Raw genomic sequence first — 14722 nt, 5'->3', positions numbered from 1 at the left:
CCCCCGCATGGAGACCTGCTAGGCACCTGACCACAGGTCTCCACCCCTCCCTCCCCCTGCACTGGAGACCTGCTAGGCACCTGACCACAGGTCTCCACCCCTCCCTCCCCCTGCACTGGAGACCTGCTAGGCACCTGACCACAGGTCTCCACCCCTCCCTCCCCCTGCACTGGAGACCTGCTAGGCACCTGACCACAGGTCTCCACCCCTCCCTCCTCCTGCACTGGAGACCTGCTAGGCACCTGACCACAGGTCTCCACCCCTCCCTCCCCCGCATGGAGACCTGCTAGGCACCTGACCACAGGTCTCCACCCCTCCCTCCCCCTGCACTGGAGACCTGCTAGGCACCTGACCACAGGTCTCCACCCCTCCCTCCCCCTGCACTGGAGACCTGCTAGGCACCTGACCACAGGTCTCCACCCCTCCCTCCTCCTGCACTGGAGACCTGCTAGGCACCTGACCACAGGTCTCCACCCCTCCCTCCCCCTGCACTGGAGACCTGCTAGGCACCTGACCACAGGTCTCCACCCCTCCCTCCTCCTGCACTGGAGACCTGCTAGGCACCTGACCACAGGTCTCCACCCCTCCCTCCTCCTGCACTGGAGACCTGCTAGGCACCTGACCACAGGTCTCCACCCCTCCCTCCCCCTGCACTGGAGACCTGCTAGGCACCTGACCACAGGTCTCCACCCCTCCCTCCTCCTGCACTGGAGACCTGCTAGGCACCTGACCACAGGTCTCCACCCCTCCCTCCCCCGCATGGAGACCTGCTAGGCACCTGACCACAGGTCTCCACCCCTCCCTCCCCCTGCACTGGAGACCTGCTAGGCACCTGACCACAGGTCTCCACCCCTCCCTCCCCCTGCACTGGAGACCTGCTAGGCACCTGACCACAGGTCTCCACCCCTCCCTCCTCCTGCACTGGAGACCTGCTAGGCACCTGACCACAGGTCTCCACCCCTCCCTCCCCCTGCACTGGAGACCTGCTAGGCACCTGACCACAGGTCTCCACCCCTCCCTCCTCCTGCACTGGAGACCTGCTAGGCACCTGACCACAGGTCTCCACCCCTCCCTCCTCCTGCACTGGAGACCTGCTAGGCACCTGACCACAGGTCTCCACCCCTCCCTCCCCCTGCACTGGAGACCTGCTAGGCACCTGACCACAGGTCTCCACCCCTCCCTCCCCCGCATGGAGACCTGCTAGGCACCTGACCACAGGTCTCCACCCCTCCCTCCCCCTGCACTGGAGACCTGCTAGGCACCTGACCACAGGTCTCCACCCCTCCCTCCCCCTGCACTGGAGACCTGCTAGGCACCTGACCACAGGTCTCCACCCCTCCCTCCTCCTGCACTGGAGACCTGCTAGGCACCTGACCACAGGTCTCCACCCCTCCCTCCCCCTGCACTGGAGACCTGCTAGGCACCTGACCACAGGTCTCCACCCCTCCCTCCCCCTGCACTGGAGACCTGCTAGGCACCTGACCACAGGTCTCCACCCCTCCCTCCTCCTGCACTGGAGACCTGCTAGGCACCTGACCACAGGTCTCCACCCCTCCCTTCCCCTGCACTGGAGACCTCCTAGGCACCTGACCACAGGTCTCCACCCCTCCCTCCCCCGCATGGAGACCTGCTAGGCACCTGACCACAGGTCTCCACCCCTCCCTCCCCCCATGGAGACCTGCTAGGCACCTGAGGCACAGGTCTCTAGTTGTCACAGGTCTGTGCTGGGTCTGTGTCACTGTCCTACACTCCAGTGAAGGTGAATTCAGGCCCCCCTCTGAGTGTGACACTGGTGCTTTCCTGGGCCCTGGGTCACCACCCTGGGCTGTTCAGGGTCTGCTAACACCCACCTCACGGCTCTGACAGCCACTGTCACTGCAGCACAGGCAGCTCTGAGTGCTGTGTGTTCTGGTGGGCTTGGCTTATGGACACCAACATTCAGATTTTAGCCACTCAACCATTTAAACTGTGCAAAAAGCTATTTCCAGCTTCTGCCCTGTCCAAAAGTCAGCAGGCTGAATTTGATCCATAGACCACAGTTGGCCAGACACTACTCTACTCTGTACCAAACCTTAAAAGTCACACAAGATGCCCCTCGGCATCCACTTCTGCCCATCTTCCAACGTTACTGTGGCCACCTGTGTGCAGAGAACTTTGCCAGGTGCAAGGAGCAAAGGTCAGTGAGATTCAGGCCACATCCTCAGGGGAAGGGTGCCCAGGGAGCCCGACGGCAGACACAGGGCAGGGCAGGGCCACCAAGCTCCACAGGAGACCATCACACCAGGTCACCCGCTTGAGGCCTGGGACTCCTGGAGAAGGTGATGTGATAGGAAGGCTGGAGGGGGGTCAGCTGCCCTGGGGGAGGGAGCCTGCTATCCAGACAGAAGGGGCAGTAGGAGCCAGGTGGGCCCCAGGGGAGGGGCAGCACACACTGCAGGCAGGGAGGGACTGCCAGGTGTTCCCTGCAGACCACCGGGCCACCCAGGACCGAGCGAAGCAGACAGAGACAAAATCAGGAGCAGGAGAGCAGTTTGGTAGACAATGTGGGGATCCAGTCAAGAAATAAGGAGGAGGGTGAGGAGGAGCCGCTCCAAGCCACTAGGAGGACGACTGAGGGGAAACAGGGAGGAGCTGGGTGATGTCCAGCCCTTGGGCTGGTGCCTCGTGGTGCACTGGGCACACGGAGGAGGAGAGGTACTCTGGGCACTAAGGATGGCTGGAGGAGGAGAGGCACTCTGGGCACTAAGGATGGCAGAGACTGGAGTCTGGGCAGGAGGCACAGTTGGAAGTCAGAGGCCTACCTGAGGGAGCAACTGAGGCTGGGAGAGTCGGTGAGGTCGCCCTGAGCGAAGGTGGACATAGAAAGGCCAGGCCAACCCTGAGATCAACCAGAGACCATCAGAGTGGCCGAGTCCCAGGAGAAGGAGGGACACTCCACCACTCAGGGAAGGAGAGTTTGGAGGAGAATGTGACCTGATCCTGGGCTTTGCCAGAACTGCCATTCAAACCGTTCCTGCAGAAAAGGTAGAACCGATGCCCTGGGTCTCGGTCCAGTCCCACCACATGAGGGACGGGCCGATAGTCCATCTCAGGTTCCCGGGTTACACAACAGGTTTCCCGCGATGTCCCTGAGGAGGGTCTGCATCCCAGGCAGCGGGGCAGCCTCTGCCGGCTCTTCCAAGCACAGTGAGAGCCACAGTGGGGAGCAGCCCAAGAGGAGAAGGTGGGGGGTGATGGACACACGGTCAGAGCAGGGTCACCTCCTGGACCATTGTGCAGCTCCACGTGCTGCAGGGGGTAGTGTCTCAAGGGTGAGCGAGTCTCAGCTCCAGAAGTGTGGCTAGGTGACCACAAGGCCAGGAGGAGGGAAAGAGGCAACTAGCCAGCTGTCATCCGAAGGCTCCTGGCCTGAGCAGGAAGGGACATCCCTCTCCCCCTGTCACCCTGCCCTCTCTGCCCTGTGACCCCTCCACTCGAGTTGCTGAGCTCTTTGCTCTAGCTTCCTCTCTCCAGCCGCTGCCTGGTCACCCTGCTGTTCCACTGCTCCCCAGCTGTGGTCTGAACACCTGAAAACCCCACCTGCACCCTTGGCCATGGCCTCCAGAGGGGCAAGGAGCAAGGCAGAGTCAGGCCCTGCTCCACTGCCCAATGCATGGTCAGCATCCCACCCTGGCCATGGTAGCCACTGGTGTCCTAGAAAAACCTAGCTTGAGACACGGGAGCATCACTGTCCCTTCCTCCCCAGGAAGTGGCCCAGGATGCCCGGCGCACCTTCCAGGTGGGGGACCAGGAAGTGCAACCCCCATGCTGTTGGCAGTTCCGTGAGAAGAAAACTGGCTTGGCCGGAGCTTCACACAAGGGCCTTATGGACCTGTGTCCAGAGTCAAGGTCCCTGACCTGCACGGGGAAAACTCAACATCCCACCAGCTCAGCAGGATGTGCAGGGTGTCTGGTATTTGTTAAGTCAAAATGAAAGCACATGGCTCCATCGATGTCTAGCTGCTCTCTGGGTCCTCTCCCACACACACTTTAGAGACCGTCCTCCCCAAGAGCCAGGAAAACGGAGCGGGAGGTTTCTGCAAGTTCGCCCACAGTTGGTCCCGGGCCTGATGTCAGCCCCCGCAGCCCCAGAAAATGCAAAATCTGAGAATCTGTAATTTGCCCAGATGAGAAAACAGAGGCTCCAAAGGGTGAGGTGCCCATTTCACACTCTTCCAGGTGGCAGAACCAGGTGTGGCCTTCTCCCCACCTGGTGTCACCACAGAACAGGGCGACGGGCCAGATGAAAGTGAAGGTAGTTCTGAAAAGCATCTCCGCGGAGCCGCCTTCCCCGAGCAGCCACCAGGGGGCGCAGCCGGCCGCAGCACGATTCAACCCAGCTGGCTGGACCCCAAAGCACGGGAGCCCCAGTCCTTCAGAGCCCTGCCTCCTTGGAGCCAAGGTTCCAAGGTTTCCTTTTAAAGAGCTCATATTGACACAAGACTAGAGGAGAGAGTCACTGCCTGCCAAGGAGCCCATCCTTAGACACAGCAGCACTTTCTCCCGGCCACTCTCTCCAAGGTCCTTCCTGCCAACCACAAGTGCTTCTGCAGACAGGCCCCTGCCCTAAAGGGCAAGATCCACTGATGGCCGAGTCTGCTAGGAGCCTATGCTGAAAACTGAGGAGGATGCAAAAATAAATTAAACTCACCCTGCCTTCAGAGAATTGAGGAAGTGTGGCGGGGGCACTGGGTAGGCACAGAGGGGCCTGTGTGTGCTGGGGAGGCGCGGAGGGGCCTGTGTGCGCTGGGGAGGAGCGGAGGGGCCTGTGTGCGCTGGGGCTTCGGCCCAGGGAGGAGGTGCAACAATGAACTGCACTAGGACCCAGCAGAAGCACAGGGTGCCTGGCTCCTGAGACAGAACCAGGGGCAGGGGCAGGGCAGCCAGAGACAGACAGGCTGTGCCTCTGTCCATCACACTTCTCCTGTGTGTGTGTTTCCTACTCGAGTGGGTGTGATGTTAGATGAATCGGACCCACACAATCAGTTACCTGCCTTGGAGTTCACAGCCGGGGAGGAGAAACCAGGAGACACCTCCAAGACCGCATGGCATAGCACGATGAGGCCCGGGTTCACTGCACACCGCACGTGTGCTGGGCAGACTCCCTGCAACCTGTGTCCCCACACATGGCAAGGGGAACCTGCACATGTAATTAAGGCCACTGACCACGAGTAGGCAGGAACTGGGTCACCCCAGGAGAGGGGCAGTCTGACCACTATGACCTTGGCAGCAGAGGATTTCCCCTGGCTGCAGTACCAGAGCAGCAGAAAGAAGAATCAAAACCAGCTGGAATACGCTGAAAAGAGAGAAGCACCCGGCAGGTGGTGGCTGGCTCTGAGGCGTGGGGCTCCATGCAGGAGCCCAGGAGAGGACTGGGGAGACCAGGGCAGCCCCTGCTGATGGTCAGCAAGGAAATAGAGCCTCAGGCCCACACCCCAGGACCTCCTAGTCAGAGCCCAGCCAGCCTGACCTTGATCTCAGCCTTGCGAAACCCAAAGCAGAGAACCCGGCGGAGCCTCCTGAACCCCCAACCTAAGACTGGAAGATTATTAATCTGGTGAAGACACTGATGCCTTGGGCAACGCAATGGAAGACACACACCCATACGTGTCCACCCGACACAAGCCAGGAGAGCCATCCATACCCAAGAGCATTGAGAGAGACCAAAAGCTTCAGGCTGCTGGAGAGACAAAGCCGGTCGGCTTCCCTCCAGACTGGCGGCACCTTTCCTGCTCATTTTACACCTGCAGGAGCCAATGTCCTGGGCCCCCAAGCCTGGACCCCAGGGAAGAGCCCCAGGAACACAGTCCCTGCCCTCGTGCACACCCTGGTGCCAAGGAAGCACCCTGGAGATCCCTGAAATCATCCTGCGGCCACTCTGTTCTAGCAGGTGGGCACAGTTCCGTGAATGTCATGCTGTGGGCCCCCCAAATTCTCTCTCATTGTCCTAGTCATTTCTGTTGATATAGCCAAGGTCCAAGAGAGAAGCGGAAGGGAGCCAGCCGACCTCCACAAGGCCTTGCAGCTCACCTGATGTGCTCACCTTCCCCAAGCACCCACCCAAGGTGTCTCCTTCTGACTCTAGCATTGAAACCCTTCTGGGTGGGTGTGGCCAGTTCGAGGGGCCTCCCTGGCTGTAAGTGAAGTGAGAAAGGCAAGGGAGGGAATTTCACCTCCCCTACTTGTGCTGGGGAGGGAGCCGACCCTCCCATACGCTGGGCAAGCGCTCTGCCACCCACCCAGCCCAGGTAAACCCTTCCAAACCTGGGCTGTGGTTGAGGCCAGGCAGAGTGCCAGCCTCCTGGGTCCCCGAGTGTGCTGAAGCTTCTCCCACAGGGCCACCTGTCGCCCAGGCACGTCCGAGAGACAAGGCAGCCTCTTTCTTCCGATGGAGAAGCACAGGCTCCGAGTTCACAGCCAGGTGCTGTCTTGCTCTTGTTCCTTTGAGCTTTGCCTTAAAAGTGGAAAAGGTGCAGGCAGGTGGGTCTAGGAAGCTGACAAGCACAGAGGCCTGCTGTCCTTGGATCTGCCCTGCTGAGGGGGAACCAGGAGGGACATCACTGCCAGCAGGTTCCGAAAGAGCCTCTGACTCTCTGTGTGAGATCTGGGTGAAACAGAGGAAGCAGTTTATTGAAGTTGGGAACAAGACTAAAGGAGCTTAAGTGGAGATATGGAGGAACCCGAGGTCAACATGTGCAATCCTGGTTACAGGGAAGTTTTGCAACAGATTTAAGTTTGGTTTTAATTTGTGGCTTTTGTTTTAATACAGGTTTATTTCACTATGAGCTCCACTTGGAGGATTTTTGTTCAAAGACCAAAGTCATGTGACTTAAAGCCAACTGAAGCAAGGCCCAGAGCTGGACCATGGAGCCTCTGGGGACCTTCTCTGTGTTCCCAGCCCCCAAGGACCACCTGCCACCGTCGCCCTACCTTCCCAAAGTGTCAGATGTTCATTGTGGGGTGAGACCCACGTCTGCTGTCACCTTGTCCTCTTTTAAAACACCACCTTTTTAAGTGGCCGGTGATTTCTAAGCGGTGTAAAGGCCTGCACTCCAGCCTCACCCAGGAGTTCAAAGCCCAGCCTTCAACATTGGATTTCTTGCTCTTCACGAGCCAGCCAGGGTCCCATGGTGCTTGGTGCCAGCTCGGAAAGAATTTAGAGGGCCCAGAGGTAGAGACAGAGCCTTCCAGAAGTGGTCCAGCCTGTGTGATGTCATAAGGCTGCGGGGAGATGGAACTGGAGGAGCAGCCCCTCCCTGAAGAAGTACGAGTTCTCTCCCACAAGGCAAGGCCGGAGCCAGGCCTGTCCCTCCTGCAAAGGAGACGCTTGGCGCCCGGACCCTGTGACAGCCACAGAAATCCACCTCCCACCCCAGCAGGGGGCTGAAGTCCCCTCCTCCTCCCAGCTGGTGCCCTGAGTTAAAGTTCTACCCCTGGGCGTCCCCTGTTGCTCCTCCAGCAACCACTGGGCACACCCAGCAGTGGTCCCTGCCCCCCCAGAGAAGACGGTTCTCCAGGGAAACTTGGGAAAGCTAAGGACCCTCAGCCCCTGCCACACACAGAGGATTCTGGAAAAGCCCCTGGCTCCAGGGAGGACACCCATCAGGTGGAGCTTCTGCCTCCCTGGGCCCTGGGAGAAGAGCCATGAGGAGGGTCTGCCTCCCTGGACCCTGGGAGAACAGCCATGAGGAGGGTCTGCCTCTCTGGACCCTGGGAGAAGAGCCATGAGGAGGGTCTGCCTCCCTGGACCCTGGACAAGAGCCATGAGGAGGGTCTGCCTCCCTGGACCTGGGAGAAGAGCCTTGCAGGAGGGTCTGCCTCCCCTCCAGCATCACAGCCCAGGGGTCCCTGCCCTCCAAGCCCCTGTGGTTCTGAGAAGATTCCTATAGAGAAAGAGGGACCTGCACAGAGGGACAAAGCTGCCCACCTTGCTGCTGGTACAAAAGGAGGCAGAGAGACCAGGTCCCACTGGCCCTCGATGAACCCCCCTAAGCAACTGAGCCCTCTCACAAGGCCCGCCTCCTAGGGGCTGCCCTGCCTCCTATAGCACCACTTGGGGATCATGGGTCTTTGAGGACAGTCCACATCCACACTAGAGCAAATCCTTACCTCTCAGGACACTGGGCTACACACACCAAGCAAGAGGCAGAAGGCCCAAAGACCACTTCCTGGGCCTGGCTCTCCTGTGTCCCTGTCTCTGTGTGGGCCAAGCCCAGAGAGTGGCTTCCAGGGAAGGGAATAGCAGGACCCACAGATGTCCAGGCTGAAAGAATCTGTGCCTTCCATGGAGAGTGCTCCCTCCCTCCCTTCCAGCCTCCCTTCTCCTCCCTCCTTCTCCTCCTCCCCCATGGAGAGAACTCCTCCTCCTCCTCCTATCCCCCATCCTTCCTCTCCCTCCTCCAGGGAGAGAACTCCTCCTCCTCCCTCCTATCCCCCATCCTTCCTCTCCCTCCCTCCCCCATGGAGACAACTCCTCCTCCTCCTCCTATCCCCCATCCTTCCTCTCCCTCCCTCCCCCATGGAGAGAACTCACTCCCCCCTCCTCCTCCTCCTATCCCCCATCCTTCCTCTCCCTCCCTCCCCCATGGAGAGAACTCCCTCCTCCTCCCTCCTATCCCCCATCCTTCCTCTCCCTCCCTCCCCCATGGAGAGAACTCCTCCTCCTCCTCCTATCCCCCATCCTTCCTCTCCCTCCCTCCCCCATGGAGAGAACTCCCTCCTCCCCACTCCTATCCCCCATCCTTCCTCTCCCTCCCTCCCCCATGGAGACAACTCCCTCCTCCTCCCTCCTATCCCTCATCCTTCCTCTCCCTCCCTCCCCCATGGAGAGAACTCCTCCTCCTCCTCCTATCCCCCATCCTTCCTCTCCCTCCCTCCCCCATGGAGACAACTCCTCCTCCTCCTCCTATCCCCCATCCTTCCTCTCCCTCCCTCCCCCATGGAGAGAACTCCCTCCCCCCTCCTCCTCCTCCTATCCCCCATCCTTCCTCTCCCTCCCTCCCCCATGGAGAGAACTCACTCCCCCCTCCTCCTCCTCCTATCCCCCATCCTTCCTCTCCCTCCCTCCTCCATGGAGAGAACTCCTCCTCCTCCTATCCCCCATCCTTCCTCTTCCACCTCCTCCTCCTCCCTCCTATCCCCCATCCTTCCTCTTCCACCCCCTCCCTCTCCCTCCTATCCCCCATCCTTCCTCTTCCACCCCCTCCTTCTCCCTCCTGGTTGGATGACCTGGCTGTTGACCCCGGCTTCCTCTGGCTTGCTCACTAAGGCAGACACCTGAGGAGCTGGAGGCTGGTTCAGCCACTGCCTCCCTGAGCCTCCTGCACCATCCTCACCCCCCACCTTGCCTCCTGCTCCACTTGAGCCCTTCCAATAGTCAACAGAGTCACATGTGAGCCCAGCAAGAGCAGAATTACCAACTGGCCCCAGTGCAAACTGCTGACCCATGGAGTCACAGCACCAAAGTAAACGGTACTATTTCATCACTAAATCTTGGGTGACCTGTTATGCGGTAGTAAAGCAACTGATACATTGCTTGGGACATTGCTGTCCTCAGGAAGCAGCATTTTCCTTCCACCACTGAAACTGGGAATGTGTGCTCGCCCCAGCCCTTGTTTCTAGGGCACAGACGGATACGGAGCCACCACAGGGAGCTGTGCAGGTTGCAGCTGTCTGGATTTGTGCAGTGCACACCTACACAGACACTAACGTGCCCCAACTCCAGACACCCCAGGCCTGAGGTAAGCTATGGTGTGTCCTACGCAGTCCACCAGCTTCCTTGGTAACAGCAGCAGCAGCCTCGCAACAGCACTGCAGCCTAGCAATAGCACTGCAGCTGCAGCAGCCGGGGATCATGCCGGCCCACCTGCAGCATGATTCATGGGTTTCGCTCCCTCCACAGAGCACCAAGACAGTCCTCCCATCTTTCCTGTCAATTCCCAAAAAGCTTTCAACAAATTCCCCTTCTGTGTAAACGTGCCAGACCCAGGTTTTCTTGCATACAGCTGAGCAGGCCTGCCTCCTGGGCCGAGTGGTGCCCTTCCCCGCCCAGTGCCCTCCCGTGGGGAAAACCAGAGATGTCAGTGGCTGCCTGGGGGCCGGGGTGGCTCTGTGCAGGCACCCTGCTGGCCCAGTGGGAGGAGGGTGGACACAGACGCTGCAGCTGACTCACGGATGCCCCATGCCGCAGGAGCTCTTTGTGTGTGCACACGTGTGGACTGTGTGTCTGCATGCGCATGCGTGTTTGCGTGTGTCCACATGGAGGAGTGAGGAGATTGCTCAGAGATGGAGGCAGAGATGTAGAAGAGCCAGCAGGGGGGTGGGGAGAGGGACCCTGGATCCTGTGAGGTGGCTGTGTAGAGTGCTGTGGCCACACTCCCTGGGATTTCCCGCCCTACTGAACAGTGCCGGTGTGAGCCAGTTCCCACAGGGGCAGCAGCCAGCTAGATGGGACAAGCAGAAGATGGTCAGGAAGACACCGCCTTCTGCCCTTGACCCCAAAGAGAAGCCCTCGGTAGGGGAATGGGACATATGCCCTGCGGGTCCCTGGTGCCCCACATCCCCAGTGCAGAAGCCCATCCAGACTGCAGCACAAGGAGGTGGAACAAGGGCGTCCGTCACCAGTAAGCTCCACCCTCGGGGAGTCAGGTGGCTCTGGGCCAGTCTTCCCAGCAGCCATCAGTCTGGATACGCCTGCCTTTCTTGGCCACCTGCCTAGGCTGTGGCCACCCTGTCCCCCAACTTCTTCGGCTACACTTCACAGGAAGCTCTGAATCTAATCCACCAGCCTTTGGTCACACCTCAGTGACTCCTGGCTCTCTCCTCGGCCCAGCAGTTGTCCCCACTCTGCAGATGCCATCTCCCAGGCTGCACAAGAGGTCCCGCCTGACCCTTGCAGGGATTCACTTAGGGCAAAGTATCTGACTCGGAGCCCAGCTGTGGCCTAAAAATTGTGATCATGTACACACAATCTTGTGCATCTTGACCAAGTCCAAATACAGACTCAAACCCAGAAGTCCTGGCTGTGACCCTGGCCCCAGGCCCCACACGGAGCTCTCTTCCCACAGGCCCAGTATGCATGCGTCCAGGCACGGCTCTGGTCACCGTGAGCACATTGTGGGCCCCAGCAGGGCCTAGAACGGGGCTGTGCTGTTTCTGCCCTTCCTCTCTCCCCTAAGCCTGTCCAGGGCCCAGAGCACTCGGCCCCGGCAGGGAGCCCTCCAGCCTCCTGGGCACACTCCTGAGAGGCAGAGGAAAGGGCGAGGCCCAGGGAGGGCCCTTGGCTGTCTGAGAGTGCACACGTGGGTGGGAGGTGGGAGTGCACACGCAGGTGGGAAACGTTTACAGACAGGACACCTGTGGGAGACTTCCTGGGCCAGGCTGAGTAGCCACCGCTGGGGGGCCACGTGGGGCTATCCACAGCCCAGCTTCTCGCTGGGCTCAGCTCGTCCCTGCTGCTTAGCACACAGTGTGCCTGTGTGCAGGGCCGCTGCCTGCACTGTCCCCTGTGCAAAGCCATGGTCCAGGACGCAGGCCCAGCAGCCTCCGTAAGAGTAGAGACAGAAACAGCTCCAGCGCTCATGGAGAGGGAAGCCCTGCCTGGAGCCATGCCAGGGAGGTCAGCGCTGCAGGTGGGAAGAGCAGGCCAGGTCCCCGCGGCCTCATGTGAAAGGCAAGATGTGGCTGAGGAAAAGGAAGGAGAGACACGCTCAGTGCGATCCATTCTTCAGTTTTTTTTAAACTAGTGAGCACAGATGTTTAGCAGGTGTGGCGAGCAGGCTGTGACCCCAGCTGCTCGGGAAGCTAAAGCAGGAGATCCCGAGTCCCTGCCAGCCTCACAGGGCAACTTAGTAAGACCCTGCCTGAAAACTAAAAAATACAAAAAGGCTAAAGATGTAGTTTAGTGGCAGAGAGCCCCTGGGTTCAGTCCCCAGTACTACAGAGAGAGAGAAGAAAGAGAATCACTATTTTGTGTGTATACCTAGGTACTTAAAAAACAAAGCCTGGGGAGATGGACCCCACCTGGAGCAGCAGACGGGGAACTGGGTACGGCACGAGTGTGTCCTGTGGGGCGTGTTACGATCACACACGCACACTCATTCCCAGGGTGGTGGCCCCGGTAACACAGGCCTGTCTGGTCCCTTCTCAAGACGGTGCTAAGGACACTATGTGCTCGTGGGTGGGGCTCAGTCTGTGCCGACTGGGGTGGGGTCACTGGAGCCTGCACACCTTCCTCTGTCCCCGTCATCATCCCTCCAGATGGTGCCGCTGCCCTGCTGCAAGCTGGGTCTGCCTGAGTCACAACACGTGGCCATGGGAGAACCACTGTGTGCAGATACACCGAGCCCCAGACGTGCCGGCTGGTGGTGCCGGAAGGCGGTGAGCACCGGCACGAGGGCAGGTCTGGACAGAGAAGAGAGACCTGGCTGCCTCTGACGTCCCTCTCCAACAAACAAGGCAAGGGCTCCTCAAATGATCCCATTCACTTGATCCCCCTTTCTGCTCCAAAAGACAGAGAGCCCCTCTTCCAACCCAAGCAGGTACCTCGAAGACCCCTGATACTGGAATGCACTTGTTCTCCAAGGCTTCCACGGAGTGTAAATAAACTGTCAAGACCAGGGAAGGGTCTGAGATTCACCCCACTCAGAGGCCAGCGTGTCTCCTGACCCTGTCATGGATGCTGGCAGGAGCCAGGAGACGGCTGAGTCTCCATCACTCACAGCAAGACCAGTGGCCAGAACACCAGCACCCCTACACAGCGTCCTGACCCCAGGTCCTGCAGGGCTCATAAAGAGGAACACACCACACCTGCACCTGCAGAGGGTCATCGCAGGGGACCCTTGAGCCTGGGGAACCCAAGCCCTTATCGCAGGCGGTCAGAATGCTGGCTCTTTTCGCGGAGGCCGCCCTGGTCTGCAGGGTGCTGGACAGTGGGCCTGAGTGAGATCCACTCTCTCTCCTGCAAGGCTGTAAGCAAGCCTGCCAGACCTTTTCACCAGGGGGGATGGGGGGGGAGAGGCATCGTCATCTCCCAAGGCAATTCCGTGCGACACCCTTGGAAAGACAATCCAGACAATGGCGGTCAGGGCCTCCCTCCAGAGAGACACAGAAACCTGAGCCGAGCTGGGGAGGTGCCACCATCACCCGCTCTGGGTCTGAAATACAAGAGAACCAGGGGTCACTGCAACCAGTCCCCCAAGGTCACGCCCTGGCGTGGGCCCCTGTGTGGGGACCAGACCTGGCGATTCTCCCCACAAACAGAACTCACTGGAGACGAGGGTGTCCCTCTCAGGCCAGGCTACAGAGGCCAGTGTTCTCTCTGCAGCTGGTCTCCTTGCTGCCCTGATGAGCTGGTCATGTGGAACAGCCTCTCGAGGAACGAGGATGCCTCCGCCCAGCGGCCCCCGGTGGTCCTATGACTCCCCCGGTCCTTGCTGTGAGTGACTAGAACTCAGTGGGCTCTGCCAGAACCACATGGGCTTACTTCTAACAGGTGGGAGACCCTGAAGCAGAGGCCCCAGCAAGGCCCTGCACAACTCCCTGGTCCAGGCACACCCAAGGATTAAATGTTTCTGCCTCGGGCCACCAAGATTGGGGACAGCTTGTTATACAGCGACACATAACTGATACAGTATTGGAGGTAAGAGGACAAGATGACACCACAGGGCCATGGCAGAGCTTCAGAATTTATTCTTCCTGAAATCTGGGTTTGAAGCAAAGCAAGTGGCTTCTACTTGGATAACAAGTGCCAAGGGACCTACATTTTAGTCTAACTATGGAAACCCAGGCCCTGGATGAGGGCTCCCTTCCACACAGGAATGAAAAGGCCTAGGTCATTCCAGACCCACCGCCCTCGTCGGCACCTACCTACTGAGATAGTGAAGGGCGACCTTGACTATTGGACCAAGGCCAGAGCCTTCTGAGCGCCCTCCACAGTGAAGTGTGGGCTGCGGCACAGCAGGGAGCCCCCAGCCTCCTGTCCAGCTCCCTGCCTTCTCTGAGGTTCAGATGCCCCACAGCCAGGAGCCCCTGCATTCCCGGGGTGGGGGGGGAGCATGCTGTGCCCAGAGACCCTCCCACACCGGGGACCGCTGGCTGGGGGCACCATCCATGGGAGCCGCCTGCCGACCGGGCAGCAGGACCGGGCAGGCCTGGCGGGCGCTCACACGTTCTCCTTGTCAAACTCGCACATGAAGTACATGGTGGTGTGGCAGGCCACGTCGTTCCAGCCCCCCGAGGCCACCATCTCCACACAGTCCTCCTCGTCGTAGGCGTTGTTGGGCTCCCCGCTGCGCCACTTGTTGAAGGTCTGCATGGGGGACCGGTCCGAGTACACGAAGGCCCCCTCTCTCTCCAGGTCGTTGATGCCGATGAAGACGCGGGCCAGGCCCGCCTGGGCCAGGTAGGCGGCCATGAGGCCATTGGCGGCCTCGTCCTTGGGCATGCTCAGCGTGCCGCCCCGGCCCTGGCAGGACAGCTGGGCGTCAGCGTACCGCTTCTCCTCCTTCACCAGCAGGTAGATCTTGCTGTCCGTCTCCCGCACACCAGCGACAGCTGCAGGGGAGGGCAGGGCTGGAAAGTGAGCACTGCATTCCCATCAACAGGCCTCAGGCTCACGGGGACCCCAGACCACACCTGGAGCCGCAGGTGGCCGGGGCTCTGCCCCCGGGGCTGGGGGAAGGGA

The 14722-nt window shown here is 59.9% G+C and overlaps 2 protein-coding genes across 4 annotated transcripts in view; both read right to left on the bottom strand.

Moving 5' to 3' along the window:
- Allc (allantoicase) overlaps nt 1-6386 on the bottom strand; it is a 35197-nt gene extending 28811 nt beyond the window's left edge. The window contains exon 1 of the mRNA XM_026411229.2: nt 6304-6386. The gene's annotated coding sequence lies outside the window, so the exon portion shown is untranslated. The remainder of the gene's footprint in view (nt 1-6303) is intronic.
- Nucleotides 6387-13740: 7354 nt separating this feature from the next.
- The window catches only part of Colec11 (collectin subfamily member 11), a 30134-nt gene continuing 29152 nt past the window's right edge, over nt 13741-14722 (bottom strand). For all 3 annotated transcript variants that reach the window (XM_077792114.1, XM_077792115.1, XM_026411225.2), the window contains one exon: nt 13741-14592. In XM_077792114.1, the coding sequence (XP_077648240.1) occupies nt 14201-14592 (392 nt within the window). In that variant the 3' untranslated portion in view covers nt 13741-14200. The remainder of the gene's footprint in view (nt 14593-14722) is intronic.

This window comes from Urocitellus parryii, chromosome 12 (assembly GCF_045843805.1).
Source record: "Urocitellus parryii isolate mUroPar1 chromosome 12, mUroPar1.hap1, whole genome shotgun sequence".
Classification (NCBI taxonomy): Eukaryota; Metazoa; Chordata; class Mammalia; order Rodentia; family Sciuridae; genus Urocitellus; species Urocitellus parryii.
This window is presented reverse-complemented; position numbering and strand designations above follow the sequence as displayed.